At 42.3% G+C, this 15,865-nt stretch overlaps 1 protein-coding gene across 10 annotated transcripts; it reads left to right on the plus strand.

The window, feature by feature from the left end:
• The first annotated feature begins 109 nt into the window (after window positions 1–109).
• sp8a (sp8 transcription factor a) lies at window positions 110–14,630 on the plus strand. 10 transcript variants are annotated; one of them, XM_061809291.1, is made up of 8 exons: window positions 132–266; window positions 1,215–2,119; window positions 4,044–4,123; window positions 4,238–4,965; window positions 9,343–9,385; window positions 11,043–11,112; window positions 13,113–13,282; window positions 13,459–14,630. In XM_061809291.1, the coding sequence occupies exons 6-8, from the start codon at window positions 11,061–11,063 to the stop codon at window positions 14,572–14,574; spliced, it is 1,338 nt and encodes a 445-aa protein (XP_061665275.1). In that variant the 5' UTR covers window positions 132–266; window positions 1,215–2,119; window positions 4,044–4,123; window positions 4,238–4,965; window positions 9,343–9,385; window positions 11,043–11,060; the 3' UTR covers window positions 14,575–14,630. The 10 variants fall into 10 exon arrangements, 9 of the variants coding, with proteins under 9 accessions (XP_061665275.1, XP_061664909.1, XP_061665232.1 ...); XM_061808925.1 differs by having other exon boundaries at window positions 1,215–1,316; window positions 2,035–2,119; window positions 4,044–4,965; XM_061809248.1 differs by having other exon boundaries at window positions 1,215–1,316; window positions 2,055–2,119; window positions 4,044–4,965.
• The last annotated feature ends 1,235 nt before the right edge of the window (window positions 14,631–15,865 follow it).

Below are 15,865 nucleotides of genomic sequence, written 5' to 3' on the forward strand. Positions count from 1 at the left end.
GGGCTTGTCCCCGGCAAGGCAGTCGCGCCCCCCGCTGGCACCTGCGTCGTGCGTCTCTTTTTAGGCGGATTGCGCGTCCGGAAAGCCGCAAACGAGCGGTTGTCAGAATGGCATCCACAACGGCGTTGGCTGCGTTACCGAAGAGGCCCTCCCACTTCCATTTAAGCAGCAGGACAACACCCCTGTTCTGCTGTGGCCGCGTGCCTCCGCCGCTCCGAGCGCGTCCTCGCCGTCCGGAAGCCCAGCGAAAAGCGGCCGCTATTTGTGTGAGACTCTTATTTCCCTTTTATTCGTTCACACTTTCATTTTTAGATAGAAAGGGGTGGGGGGGGGGTCAGATACGCTCAGATGGCTGTGGCTTTTTGTGGGCGGACGCGCTCCTCCCACTTATTCAGATTGGTCGACGGGGTTTGGCGTGCGAAGGTCCGGATGGGAGTTGTATTTTGCGCAAGCCTCACCTCCTCCGACGCTATTGGGCGAGCGGGACTACGTTTCCCACAATGCTCCGCGGAGTGGCGCTAGTCATGTTGCTGTGAGAGCGACGGGAGGGCGGTGACTATTATGTTTGTGGGCTTTAAATGAGGAAAAATAGGCGTGTGCTGGGGGGGGAAAAAAAAAATCCGGTGACAATTCCTACTTTTCCCACAGTGTTCCGTTCCCCCTTAAAATAATTTTATAATAAAAAGAAAAGGAATAAATGTATCCCATATTTCAATATACGTTTTCTTCATAATAAATATGAATTACTGGACGCAATAGGGATCGGACATACAATAAATATTAAAATGACAACATTTTTAAGAAATTATATTTTCCTCAGCACGGCCTTATGGAGGCACTGGCGCCCCAGCTCAAGAACTGCCACAGGGTACTAGTACAAATAAAGAAGATTGGTTAATGATTGATCGGACTCCTTCAACAAAAACAACAAAAAGTAGACTGAAATTTAGATACTCTGATCTATGATTATACACCAAAGTACAAATCAAAACTGAAAAGTTTAGACAATACCTGTTGTGATAACTTGGTACAAGACTCGGGGTGGCGGAAAGTTATTTTTGTGTGTTTGCTCAAGCTTTTATGCTGTCAAAACGCGTTTCCATAGCTTCCCGAATGTTGTGTCATGACTCACAACGATAATAGCTAATGATCACAACTGAAAAATTATACATCAGCTCTATGTGTGTTTTATGTATTTATTTTTTTCATGTTAGACAGCGAATCTGTGCATCTGGTGGTTTTTATGGTGGCACGAGACAAGTGCTGATGAATGAGTGAACTGGGATTGTGAATGCGTGAGGAAGAATTCATTGTGGGTGAGTTTGCATCGTCATTTATCAAGATACTTCAATAATAATTCATTCCCACTCCCACTAGCACGCGCTTTTAAAGCTTCCTAACTGCAGCGCAGCAGCCAAGTGCCCCCGCCCCCGGGCCACTGTGCAGGGCGTTGCTAGGCAACGAGGGTCGGCCTGGGGAGGCAAAAAGGGGTGTCGCTTGTGCGAAATTATTCGCGAGGCTTTGTGCATTTTGCGGTAGTTTTAATAATCACAATGCATAACACCGATATATGTCTTCATTCTTATTTTTTTAATCATTGGATTAAATGGGAGTTTTTCGCAAGTGACGTGTTGTTTGGGTGTGGCACCACTAGATGGCGTCATCTACAAGCTATCTTGTACAGTGTAAGTGGATTTGAATGAATTTCGTTTTTTTTTTTTCATTAAAATATCGTGTCATGGGATACACCATGGAATTTTTTTCCCAGTATTATTATCAAATTATTAAATCAAATTACTAAATAGAGTTAACTTTATAGGTTTTGTTATATATGTTTTTATGTTTCCAAAATTCTTTTTTATGTACAAGACCCAACTTGATTGCATTTTCTTCATCACGGCAGGGGTTGATTTTGTAGGATATTTCAGTTGCGATACTTGTCATTTATAATTGACGATTAGACAGCACAGACGCCTCATGTATATGCGTGATATAATCGTGCTTGTGAGTCAGTGTGTATTTGCTTGCGTGCAGTGTCCTCAATCTTTCTGCAGAAGCGCGCGTGGGCGTCGTGCGTTCGCCCCTGGAAGCTTTGGCGTCAGTGTGTCTCCTCTTCAAGGTAAGGCTGGAAAGGCAAATTTACGACTGACGTGACTTTTTGGCAGATGCCTCGTGCGTGTGCGTGCTTCTCACTACTCACCGAATTGGACTTGAAAGTTGGCAAGGGTACAATTCCAACGAGTGGATTGACGAGATTGCGTCCTATTGTCTGAATGATGTGGGAAAACAGCAACTGTTTTGTTTTGCAGCGCGGTGTTGTGTGCGGCAACACCAAGAAAACATATTCCATCATGTCCACTTACAGTGAAGAAATTAAGTATTTGAACACCCTGCTATATTGCAAGTTCTCCCACTTAGAAATCATGGAGGGGTCTGAAATGTTCATCGTAGCTGCGTGTCCATTGCGTGAGAGATCATCTAAAAAGAAAAATCCAGAAATCACAATGTATGATTTATTTTAATAATTTATCTGTGTGAAACAGCTGCAAATAAGTATTTGAACACCTGAGAAAAGCAATGTTAATATTTGGTACAGTAGCCTTTGTTTGCAATTACAGAGGTCAAACGTTTCCTGTAGTTGTTCACTACACACTGCAGGACGGATTTGGGCCCACTCCTCCACACAGATCTTTTCTAGATCAGACAGGTTTCTGGGCTGTCGCAGAGAACCCGGAGTTTCAGCTCCCTCCAAAGGTTTTCTATTGGGTTTAGGTCTGGAGACTGGCAAGGCCACGCCGGAACCTTGGTATGCGTCTTACGGAGCCAGTTCTTCGTTTTCCTGGCTCTGTGCTTCAGGTCATTGTCATGATGACAGACCCAGCCACGACACATCTTCAATGTTCTGACAGAGGGAAAGAGGTTGTTCCCGCAAATCTCACAAAACTGTACATGGCCGCTGTAATCCTCTCCTTAATACAGTGCAGTCATCCTGTCCCGTGATCAGAAAACACCCCGAAAGCATGATGCTACCACCCCCATGCTTCACAGCAGGGACGGTGTTCTTGGGATGGAACTCATCATTTGTCATCCTCCGAACACGGTTAGTGGAATTATGACCAAAAAATTCCATTTTGGTCTCATCTGACCACAAAACATTCTCCCATGACTCCTCTGTATCATCCATTTGGCAAACTTAACACAGGTGCATCTGATTCAGGATAGTACATGGAATGGAGGTGGACTTTTAAAGGCGGACTTAAGAGGTCTTTGAGGGTCAGAATTCTAGTTGATAGACACGTGCTCAAATACTTATTTGCAGCTGTATCACACAAATAAATTGCTAAAAAAAGCATACATTGTGATTTCTGGATTTTTCTTTTTAGATTATCTCTCTGACCGTGGGCATGAACCTACAATGAAAATTTCAGCCCCCCCCCCATGATTTCTAAGTGGGAGAACTTGCAATATAGCAGAGTGTTGAAATACTTATTTTCTTCACTGTATGTGAGAGCATGTGTCACGGGGTTTCACTTGTATAATGCTGTGTGTGTGATTAGATCAACTGGCTATGAGAGTGTCAGTAGTGAGAGAACATTTCAGTAGTGCGCATGAGGGCGTTTCAGTAATGTGTGTTTCAATATTGTGCGTTCAGGTGTATATGTGTAAGATGGCCTTTTAGTATATTGAAAGAACATTTGGTATTATGTATGAGAAGATTTCAGATGTATGTGTGTGTTTGTTTCAGTTGTGTGAGCGTTTCAATAAAGCCAGAAAGCATTTTAGTAGTATGTGTGAAGAATTAAATCTTTGTATCTCTTCAGTATGATTTTAGTTAAGTCTGGGGGTATTTTTTAGTGCTGTGTGACTTTTTCAATTATGCATGAGCTGTTTTGCATTAGTTATTGATCTTGGGTAAGCAAATGATGGGAAAAACGCTCTCTAAATGATTTTTTTTTTTTATTGATTTGCTGCTCTGACTGACAAGTGTCAGAAGTGGTTACATTTTTTTTCCCTCCCTTAACATTTGTTGTTGTTATCCACAGAGCTCAACATGAGTCATTTGTGTCAGTGAAGATCTTTACGGAGCTGAGAATTTGCAGAATGCGTCCGTTGGCGTCGTCAGGTATTTACAACGTGCTTTCAGACGACTGTAAGCCAACTCAAAACGCAGGCCACCTCCCTGCGGTACGAGAACAACAACAGAACCGACCGAGTGACGGAAAAACTCATCCCGCAGTGATGCATGAGAGTGCCTTGACCCCCGCAGGAGGTAGATGAAGATGGGAGGGGATGCCTTCAGGTACCTTGAACTAAGAGTGAACTCTGTCTGGAATAGTGACCTCATTAACCAGCTGCTGTTCCAAATGAAATTCAACGTTTATTGTAGTGTTGCATAAAAATCTCATTTTATTAATCCATTCAGGGATCAAACAGCTGTGGGGAATTTTGCCATTCCCGCTCCTGATAATGTACTGTATATTTTTCTTGACATTAATAAATAGAATGTGAATGTGTGCAGCCATTTGAGATTTTTTTTTTTTTTTTTGAGTGAAACTGAAGTTTTGAGTGCCTGTGAAAGTTTTTTTTTTTGACGTGAGCATTATTCTTTCTTTTTTTTTTACTGTCACATTCACACCTACGGGCAATTTAGTCTTCATTTAACCTTACATGGCTTTTAAAAAATATTTTTGGACCTCTTAATTGTGACGCGGATATGCTAACCAGCAACCACAGTTTATTATTGATTATTAACAATTATTTGAAAAGCAGAGGGAAATGGAATGGTGAACTGGCATTTGTTTGGACTCTCTTTGAAGCAGTGTGTACATGTGTTGGCGTATTGTGTGTGTGCGCCTGCGTGCAGTCCACCCGCTACCTTTGAATACGACGACTCCCTCCCAAGACTTGAGGACGACCTTTCCAGCGGCGCTAAGTGAAGGGTGCAGCACATCATAAAGATCCAAGGTAAACGTGTAAAATTGTGCGGTAGCAGGACCTGAGCCAACTTGCCGGCGTGGCGGAGCTTGACGCCGTCCCCTCGTCCGGGGCCGTCTATGTCCTGAAAGGCGGCCCGGAGGCAGTGGGTGTGGGAGTGTGGTTCGGGCGGGATAAGAAAGTCTCTCCCAGGTGACATTTACGGCAAGATTGACGCAATTAAAACAGACATTGTAACATTGTATATTTTAAACACTACAGTGCATAATCAGAGCATATAATTAGGTAAAACGCTGCTAGCTTATTGCTAACATCTAATATGAATCAGAAACACACACGAACAGAACATATAGAATTAAATGTTGGATGAAAATCACAAACTAAACTGTACAATTTTCTCAATTATACATCTGCTAGCTTAATGCTAACATACAGCACAATGTGAAATCCCATAGACGGCGTGCTCATGGAAACTAACATGAATGTTGCTGTGACTATAAACCTTCAAATAACTGCTACTAGACAGACATGGAGGATCATCACATATATCCATCCATTTTCTGAGCGGCTTATCCTCACAAGGGTTGCGCGAGTGCTGAAGCCTACCCCAGCGATCTTCGGGCAGGAAGCAGGGGACACCCTCAACTGGTTTCCACCCAATCACAAGGCACATATATCTAGACAAAACTAGATTAAGACAATTACACAACAGATCTTTAACCATAAAACAAAAACAGATAAAATTAGTTTTTAAAAAAATGCTACTCAGTTGTTTACTATAAGAGTCATATGTATGTAGGGATGCACACAGGCTCCCCAGCCCCCAACAGGATGACCCAGACCCTCCAAATGCTGAGGTTGCAGTGATCAAATGCAAGAAATCCATCCGTCAAGACAGAAAGTGAAAAATGACGTCTGGGAGTGTATGATTATGCGCATCAATCAAGAGACACGCACGCACACGCTTGACCACACGTGAACCTAGCGGAGACGCAGAACGTAAAAAAAGAAAAGATGAAGAAGAAATTAATCTCATGGCGTGTGCGTGCAGTGCGGGAGCGAGTGATGAAGGGCATCATTGGCCAGGAGAACAGAGATCACGGTCAGAGCAGGATTTAATCACAAAGAACGAGTGAGAGGGCAACTTTTTTTGTACGTTTCTCAATTGGTGCTTGAACATAGTGAACCACTTCACTTGAGGGAGGAAGACATGACGCGAGCTTTCAAAATAAAAGATAATCCAAGTCACATGACGTCCCCCCCCCCCCCAGCTCATCATTATCTTCTCTCCGTTTCATCCCCACTTCCTCCATGCGGCGTTAAACGCTGAATCGCTTGAATGTGCGATAACCAGCTGGGAGAAGTCGAGGTTAATAGCAGGCTTGGCGTTTTTTCTTTCTTTTTTTTTTTTTGCACACCCTCCCCTTCATCACGACGCATTCTTTTACGAACACATCAGGCTTCGTGGAAATGACCGGCTGAATAGTCCCTAAATGGCATGTTCATTTTCAAAAGCAGACAAATGTTGGCGTAATTTCAAACATGAGTCACGAATCAGGACTTTACTTTCAAATTCTGCAGGTTAAAGAATAGGTTGTTGGCCGACTACCCAAAAATAAATATTACAACCGCAGGAACAACTCACGTGCCCTTCTGATGATTAGCGCCCCCCCCCCAAATATATATATATATATATATATATATATATATATATATATACTTTGACCACAGAGGTCAACCTAACCTTTGAATTATTTTGTCACTTTGAATCATAGCCTCCTCCAAAATGCCACCCACGTAACCATCTGCAATTTCTCATTCGTGAGAGTCAGGATAAGAAAGATGATTATGTTGTATGTTTCAAAATCTTTATTATCATTATTATTTTTTGCCTTTCTCTCCTGCCTGATCAATGACAAATCATCCAAAGTCATTTCTTGCATCTGACACTCTTAACAAAGTTGGACATTCAATCATTTTATATACTACAAATAAAAGCCACCCATTTATGTCACCTTCATAGTTGAAATCTGAATCAAAACATTTCATCTTTTCAAGACCTTAAAATGGGAATTCAGTCCTGGATCAGTTTTTGAATCTATTCTACATCTTTGTAGATAATTGCTGAAAGCATCCGAAGACCAGCAATTTTGTAGTAATCATTAGTGGAGATAGAGCGTTACATTGTTTTTTACTATTTTAAATTTTTATATTCTTCTCAGTCTTTATTTAAAAATGCATTATACAAATGTTTTATTTCACTGATGTGCAAAAAAGACATTATTTTTTCAATGATGGGTTTCTATTGTGTAAAAGCTATGCCAATAAGCATATAAAAATGACCTCTACTAAGGTCAATCAAAACATCTATCCATTTTCTTTGCCACTTATCCTCATGAGGGTCGCAGGGAGTGCTGGAGCCTATCCCAGCTGTCAACGGGCAGGAGGCGGGGTACACTCTGAACTGGTTGCCAGCCAATCGCAGGGCACATAGAGACAAACAGCCACACTCACTATCACGCCTTGGGGCAATTTAGAGTGTCCAATTAATGTTGGATGTTTTTGGGATTGGGGTCGAAACCGGAGTGCCTGGAGAAAACCCACGCAGGCACGGGGAGAACATGCAAACTCCACACAGGCGGGTCTGGGATCGAACCTGGGACCTCAGAACTGTGAGACCAGCGCTTTCCAGCTGACCCACCGTAGCGCCGTAATTAAATCAAATTAAATTAAATTAAGCCGGGATCAGTTTTTGAATCCATTAAACGTCTTTGAAGAGAATTGCTACATCCAACGTAATCATTAGTGGCGATTGACCGTTGCATTATTTTTCACGATTTCTAATTTTTACATTCTTTTCAATCTTTATTTAGAAATGCAAAATACCAACGTTTCATTTCACTGATGTGCAAAATATATATTTTTTCCACCCCGAGTGGTTTCTATTGTGTAAAAGCTGTGCCAATAAGCAGATTAAGTGACATCTACCAATGTCAATCAAAATTGAAAATTCTCATTTTTTTATAACGGCCGAATTTTGCGATAGCTTTGATATTGGATGTCATCCGAATGTTCAAGTATACCAAAATATATGAGTAATACGTATATTATGTTGTTATCATTTGTGCAAGTGGTTGTGAGAAAAAGAGCGTTTTATCAGTTCCAATTTGAATTCATGTTCAATCCAAACTGCTTCCTGTGAATATCATTTTTTTTTAAAAATCCTCATTTGGTGAACGTGGGTTACTGCGTGTCCTATGTAAATGTACTGTATACATGAATGTGAAGTAGGTACTTTAACAGTATAACTGCTAAGCGGGAATCTCATTGTGCCGCGTAGACAGATGAGATGACACCTGTGACCCTTTTGCACAAGTCTTTTAAAAATTAAATTCCCATATAATAAAACTGCATTTGCAAGTGCCTTTTTGGTAGTGCTCAGCAGAACCGTGATACAAATGCGTAAAATATGCAATTTGCATTCCAAGGTGGGGGCGAAGCCGCGCGATGATTAATCTATTTGTTTTTGTGTTTCTATGGCATTTATTTGTCAAGCTTGCCAGGTCGCTTTTGTTTACACGCAATTATCCGACCTGTGGGGATTGTGTGAGTGTTTTTCTAGACAGAGAGTTGTTAAATTTAATTGCAACTGCAGAAGAAAGGCTAATCTCGATCATGTGAATGTTTTCATTGCGGCGAACCTGAAATGTCGTCTGTCAGCTCGGTGTTGACAAACGACAGACTTGCCCTGCGTGTTAATTACAGGAAGACGTGAGAGGTGGTGCTTCAGGCGCATCCTGGCGCGGCGCACACCTTAAAATGCTTCTTCACCTTTTTGGAAACCAAAAAGCCGCAGATTTTTTTTTTTTTTTTGGGGGGGGTTGAATCATTTCGATGCACTTGAAGAGCGAGATTGATATACGTTGAATAAAAAGCACAGTGGCGGTCTTTTTCTGGTAGTAGACCAAACGTAAATCCATGTGCATCAATTTTCCTGATTCTTGCAAAAATTTATACCAAGATTTCTTTTGCTTTTTAAAAAAAATCTCTACATTTATTGTATTATTATTATTATTATTATTTTTGTCTTGAACATGGAGTCATGCAGCGCAGTATCCACAGGAACACAATTTGCAGGTTGAGACATGTGACGTTCCAGCAATTTGTTTTCACTTTGTCAGGCTCACGACTGCCACCTATGGAACTGGAGTGGAACAGTCGCAAAAGAAATTTAAAAAACATTTAAATGGATGTATTTAAGGTTACTTTTAAGTGATTTAATATTGATAACCAGATACATACTGGTCAACATTTTTTTGCACTTATAAGAGTTAGTGCACATAGTTAGTTACCTTGTAGAGAATATAGAGTGTATCTGCATACTTATGAATATCATTTTGCTTGAAGACAGAAGGAGCCAAATTGATTAAGCTGCCTGAGTCCATAAAACGTAAGTGCATTACATATCTATCACCCTTGGATGTTTTTATTTTTTTGAGCCTCAAATGATCAGTTATTAGACAAGTTCTTTCACTTAAACAATATTTTGCAATATTTTTGTTTCTTCGCGGAACAATGGCGGTGCTGACGTAGACCATAAAATACAGGTGTGTACTTAAAAAAATGTATTAAATTTACTGTGGTTTAAATAGAATATGGTACAATACTACCAAGTGGCAGTCTGGCTAACGTTCATTTAGAAAATTTGTTCATTTTTGAGACATCCAATTGGCCAACAGTATTGGTCAGCTTTCCCTGGGTTTTGTGCTCCAATAAGGAAATTTGTACTTCTTTACACATTTCTGCAAAAATGGGGGAGACTTGTTGTGCTGTTGGTCGTTACAACAGGTGAGACAGATATTCAAAGAGATCATTCTATGGAATACCAGCTGAAAAGACCAGAAAATATTGATGGATTTCGGCAATTAAACGTGATGGATGGTGCCCCACTAAATACACACGCCTGTGTTGAGATCGCTTCATTTCAGGTAGGAATTATTCTTCTCAATCTCAAATTACCAAAAAGTATTTATAATGCCAAGTTGGCTCATTTGAGAGCAATGCGTTTAAAAAAATAAATAAAATAAAACCACAGGGAGTCGTCTCCTATGTACACGGAAGCGTGTTGCAGCCACACGTTAATCTTCGGTAAACCTCTCCCCGACAGACTTTTTTTTTTTTTCTAATATGCATTGTTCTCAAATGAGTCCAATGCGTATTTAAAAAAAAACAACAAAAAAACGTCAGTCACGCAGAGGTTTACCGAAGTTCAACGTGTGGCCGCAACGCGCTTCCGTGTACGTGGGTTGAAGCCTATCCCAGTGGTTTATTTTCATTTTTAAATATGCATTGGACTCATTTGCGAACACGTCTGTCACGGAGAAGTTTACCAAAGTTTAACGTGTGGCCACGACACACTTCGGGTACAGAGGAGCTGACTCGCTGTCTCCCCCCCCCCCCCCCATCATAGCTAATGAATGTGAGTTTGTGTAAAACCAGGGGCCATTTATTTAACTATTGGTAGTTGTATTGAAAAAATCTGAGTGACTCCATCACTATGTGGGATTTATTCTCGATTGAGAACATATCCAGGAACGAAGCATTTGTATCCGTCCAGACTTTTCTGCGCTTTCAAACTCTTCCGTGTAAATCTCGACGACGTACTCACCAGATACATGTGTAGATCCAGTTGTCCAAGACAAGCACAAGCGGGTTAACAGTCCAATTTCTTATCGGCGAAAACAATGACTGCGGCATTAAATATGCGTCCTCTACGGCCAAGTGTCCCTCATTTTTCCACGTACCTTCGTTTATTATCATCTTCTAAATGTTTAACGGTATCGGACAAAACTCTGGGTGTCGTGTTATAAGACATATTTTTGCATCGTCTCCAACAGACTTAGCATTGAAGAATGGTTTGTTTGATCAGCACTTCCGGCCCGTGACGTGATTTGATGCACAAGCTCTGTAGTAAACGTGTAGCGTCCGTAGCTTTTTTCTCCAAATTAATTGCATAACCACCAAATTGTGTTGAATATTATTGTATATTTGATTAAGGTTTAGTTGCTTGTCTTTTGACTCGGTCATTTCCCTCCTAATTGTCCCAGCAGGGGCAGCCGGGCAAAATGGCCGCCCTCCAAACGCAAGAGGACCCCTGCCACGGCAACAAAAGAGGAGGTAAGCAGAACACCGAGGAGAAATAAAAACCTCCAGCCATCAGTCTTCCCTGGAGATGTGCCAGATCTTTATTTCTCTCTTTTCTTCTCTGCGTTTTCTGTCTCAGGGGACACAAAGTGAGTGGAGAGCACACGCCAATCTTTTTTTTTTTGTTGTTGACGTCTGATGGCCCGTGATAATGTGGTCTTTATCAACGGCTAAAGGAACAGGTTGGGGCTCGGACAGGGTTTCGTGGGGTGGGGGTGGAGCTTTCATGCTGGCCTGCACACACACTTTCGGTGTGGGAAAAGAATGCAAGCAAAGAGGGGACAGCTGTTTGGGTGGCTCATGAGGACGACGATGAGGGTCAGGTTAGAGTGAAGATGGCCGACTGTAAAGTCCACCTGGGAAATAAACAATGCCTGGGGGCCGGGGAGGGGGGGGGGCAGAAGCAGGGGGCATTAATTTGGTCATGTCCACTGGGAGTGGATTAACACCTAAACCCCAGGAAGAAACAACTCTAAGCGATTCAAACCAAAAAAAAAAAATCATTTTAAAGATGTCAAAGTTCTTAAGACTCAAATTATTTTACATTACATTTAATTAAAAATCAAGCATATAAATGACATGCCATCTGTCAAAGTGTGTGAGATTGATCTGCATTTGCGTATTCTGTCAGGTGACCATTTATGATTCATATTATACTCAATCTGGGGTAGCTGGCTAAGGGCAAATTTCTGATTGATAGATTCACATGATTGATAAGAGAAGGAAAAGCACAGGAAGAGTTTTTTGTTTTTTTGTTTTTTGGGGGGGGGGCTGACATTTGTTTTGCTGAATGACGTGAAATTGCAGAGGCAGTGCAGTGGGTATCCTCCCTTCCCTTCCCTTCCCCCGGCGGTTGACTGATCAGCCCCAGGGACAGGATGGGATGGACCGGTTCGCGCCCCCCCCCCCCCCTGCAAGACTTCAACATTTTTTACACGCATTAGTCTTTAACAACACTTGTCTCTTTGACACGTTGTTTGTTGGGTGTGTGCTTGCTCACACAACCAGGTTGTAAATTGCAAATAAACACGCAACAAAACCCTCAGAAAAGGGTTACAACAGGACTCTGATTGTGTACCCCGCAAGCCATGCAATGTACCTGTAGTACAAGCTTGAATTTGCTTTTAATATGTTTTATATTTAATACAGAGCAAACATTAAATTAATCCACCTATTTTCAATGGCGCACCTTGAACTGGTAGTTGGTGTTGGTGAATTGCAGGGCACATATGGACAAAGCAGTCACATTCATATCTATGGACAATTTAGTCTTCACTTAACTTAGCATCTTTGTTTTTGGAATGCGGGGGGAAGCCGGAGTACCCAGAGAAAACCCACGTAAGCACAGGGAAAACATACAAATGACTGACACCTTGTAAGTCACATCTTCTGTCTCTTAGTTGTTTTTCTTCTGGCACGGTGGTTTTGGAGCTGATGTTTGTCATAAATCATATTGACCATGTACTACTGTCAGGTCGTAATGACTGTTTTAAAAAAATAGGCTGGTGATAAAAAAAAAAAAAAAACATTTGCAAACTCCCCTTCTTTGTCGTTAATCAACTCACCCAATTTTTTTTTGCCTAGCAACAAAAGCAAATTGAAAAAAATATATATTTGTAATGATATTTGCAGCTGTTCACATTGAACGGGTCAAGAACAACGCATACATTTTAAATATGTACTGCACATATATATAAAAAACAATTAAGCAATATGTTGCCGGTTCTGTATATTAATCCCAATGACATTGGAGGACATTTTGGAAGTGACAAAAAAAAAAAACAATTACAATTAAAATTGTTGTAATTTTGAGCAGCATTAAAATGCTCAGCCAATTACTTATTGTTGAACTCCTCCGCTGTCAAAGTGCTTTTTAGGATTTATTATCTTGGATGGAAGGCGCAGCCTTTCAACATGACACTTTTCTTTTTTCTTTCTTTCTTTTTTGTACGGAAATTTACAACGTTCCGGAGCCGCAAAGAACAAGAGACGACCTGTGTTGGCCTGTGATTGGTCCACCGGCCTACAGGCTTCCAAGGCACGAGGAAGCATCAAGTACAAAAAGAGCAGACAAAACACGCACGCAACACACAACACAGACTTGGACATGACAGCTCAAACCATGGCTGCAACATTAATGGGGGTAAGTTTACATTTATTTTTATTAGACACTGTTAATGTAATGTGAGGTTCAGCTAAAGTGGACCTATTCGTGAGAAGGGGGTACATTTCGTCGTCATCTTGAGGGGCTATGTACAAATTATATTTCCAACCATAATGTCTCACGCGGTTCTAAAAGGTCAGTGTGTACCCGCATAGGAGGACCCCCGGCTGGGCAACACCCCTCTGGCCATGCTGGCGGCCACTTGCAGCAGAATAGGCGAGGCAAGTCCCCCCTGCTCGGCCCCCGACCTCCCCAACGGGCCCACGGGACTCCCCAAGGGCTTCCACCCGTGGAAAAGCAGCGTCCCGGGCACTTGTCTCACCTCACTCGGGGTCCCCTCCAGGAATAACGGGGTGGGATTCTCGGACCCCTCCAGCCCCTTTTCGGTGGCCAACACTGACGAATTGCCAGCCTACCAGACCTCAGCAGGGCATTCCGAAACAAGTTTTCCCGAGTTGGTCCTCGCTAAGTTTTCCTCCCCCGTGGAAGGCATCGCGGGGAGATATCCGCGGCATCCGTACGAGTCGTGGTTCAAGCCCGTGGCGGATGTCGGGGGCGGGCCTTCCTCATGGTGGGACGTCGGCACGACTTGGGTGGACACACCGAACCCAGCCGGGATGGCCTCATCTGTGGCGGGCTACTCCTCCGAGCGCAGCCACGGCGCCGTTCAGCATCTTCTCCCCGGCACGCAGCACCTGTTCGACGGCTTCCGGGCCCCCTATTCTGAGTCCACCCCGCCGGGGTCCTCCGCGGGGAGCTCGGTGCTCCCTCCACGCCCCTCTTCGCGTCGTTACACGGGCAGAGCCACTTGCGACTGCCCCAACTGCCGGGAGGCGGAGAGCCTCGGTCACGGTTCGGCGAGCCCACGGCGCAGAGCCGTGCACAACTGCCACATTCCGGGCTGCGGGAAAGTTTACGGCAAGACGTCCCACCTGAAGGCTCACCTCCGATGGCACACCGGGGAGCGGCCGTTCGTGTGCAACTGGCTCTTCTGCGGGAAACGCTTCACTCGCTCCGACGAGCTCCAGAGGCACCTGCGCACGCACACCGGGGAGAAACGCTTCGAGTGCCCGGTGTGCCGCAAGAGGTTCATGCGCTCCGACCACCTGAGCAAACACGCCCGGACGCACGACGCCGACTGCACCGAGCGCGCAGAGGAGGAGGAGGCGGGGGGCGGGAAAGGCGGCAGTGACACCGACAACAGCGTGGGCGGAAGCCCGAGGGAGTCCCCGGAGATGCACGGGACTGGCCGCGCCAACGAGGTGAAATAACTTGCATATTTTGGGGTAGTTTTTGCATTAAAAAAAAAAAAGTACGAAAAGAAAGAATTGGCACTTTATGATGAATGTCAGAATAAACACGTTTACCTCATGTCATTTGTAACCTTCTTGAAAAAAAAAATAAACGTCCACTTGTTTTTACTTAATCTGCTTCCTTGGCATAAATGATGTGCAATTATTTTTTTTCCAAGTTACAATTGAGTTTTAATATCTGGGGGTCATTTTTCTTTAAGTTAATGATACCTAATTCCGGTTGTTTAAAAAATGGTCTCGTAGCCTATCTCACTGGTGCCAGTAAAAAAAAAAAAAAAAAAAAATCGTGTCTTTCTCGTGAGGAAGCTCGTTTGCAATTTATGTATTACAACCATAACCACAATAATATCCTAAACAGTCAACTCACGTTAGTCTTAACATCCTACGCATACGTTCAATGGATTCACTAGACTCTTTTTTTTAATCGCTGTTTTGGTTTAGCAATTTTTTTGATTGATTCCCAACAAGTATGCGAGATCAACAGGTGTATTGCGGGTCCAAAAATAATTTCTTCACTCAAAATGATGAATGTTTTAGTCGTTAATTTTTTCCCCCAGAAGAGCAATTCAATACTTTAACACTAGATTTATTTAGTTTTTTTTTTTTTTAATGGCAGACTTTTTCCACTGTGAAATATGGCATGTCTGAATCCAGGATAAATTAGGACGGCGGTAGCTCGTACAGTAGTATATTGCATTGTCTTCATACTTGGTTTTAGTTTTATCTACGTCTCCATCTAGTGTTCAGATCACAAACCTGAAAGCAACAGATTAAGACTACAGTATTTTCAATCATTTTTTTGTCCCCACAATTGCACATATACAAAGTACTGCAAAAAATAATAATGGACTTGTTAGAAAGAAATGAAATAAATTCAAGTTAAAATAAATGTATCTTTTATTTCTATGCCTTGATATTTGGTTGGAAAATAAATGTTAATACTAATCAATTAATATTATCCGGTCGTTTCACGTGAGGCCCTCATCTTATATGTAACAATACTGTGTAATTATTGAATAAAAAAAATCCCGATATGGTGAAATTCATACAGAGGTAGCCAAAAGTAAGTATGCTATTGTTCATCTTCATGTTTCTCCAGTTTAGTGTACATCTAGTTGTTCACATCACAACGACAGTATTGTTGCTTTGACGTCAAAACTCCTTCTTAGCTAAAACTGCACACATGCAAACTTTTAAAAAATGTATTTATTTAATTTATTATGATTGCTATTAAGATTATGAGATGATG

This window comes from Syngnathoides biaculeatus, chromosome 1 (genome assembly GCF_019802595.1).
Source record: "Syngnathoides biaculeatus isolate LvHL_M chromosome 1, ASM1980259v1, whole genome shotgun sequence".
NCBI lineage: Eukaryota > Metazoa > Chordata > Actinopteri > Syngnathiformes > Syngnathidae > Syngnathoides > Syngnathoides biaculeatus.

What these genes read in the sequence shown, in the direction of transcription:
- sp8a (XM_061809001.1), top strand. Translation starts at nt 11,061, where the DNA reads ATGGCCGCCCTCCAAACGCAAGAGGACCCCTGCCACGGCAACAAAAGA. An exon ending in CCACGGCAACAAAAGAGGAG is followed by an intron (nt 11,113 to 13,112) that starts GTAAGCAGAACA and finishes AACGTTCCGGAG; the next exon opens with CCGCAAAGAACAAGAGACGA. An exon ending in TGGCTGCAACATTAATGGGG is followed by an intron (nt 13,283 to 13,458) that starts GTAAGTTTACAT and finishes GTACCCGCATAG; the next exon opens with GAGGACCCCCGGCTGGGCAA.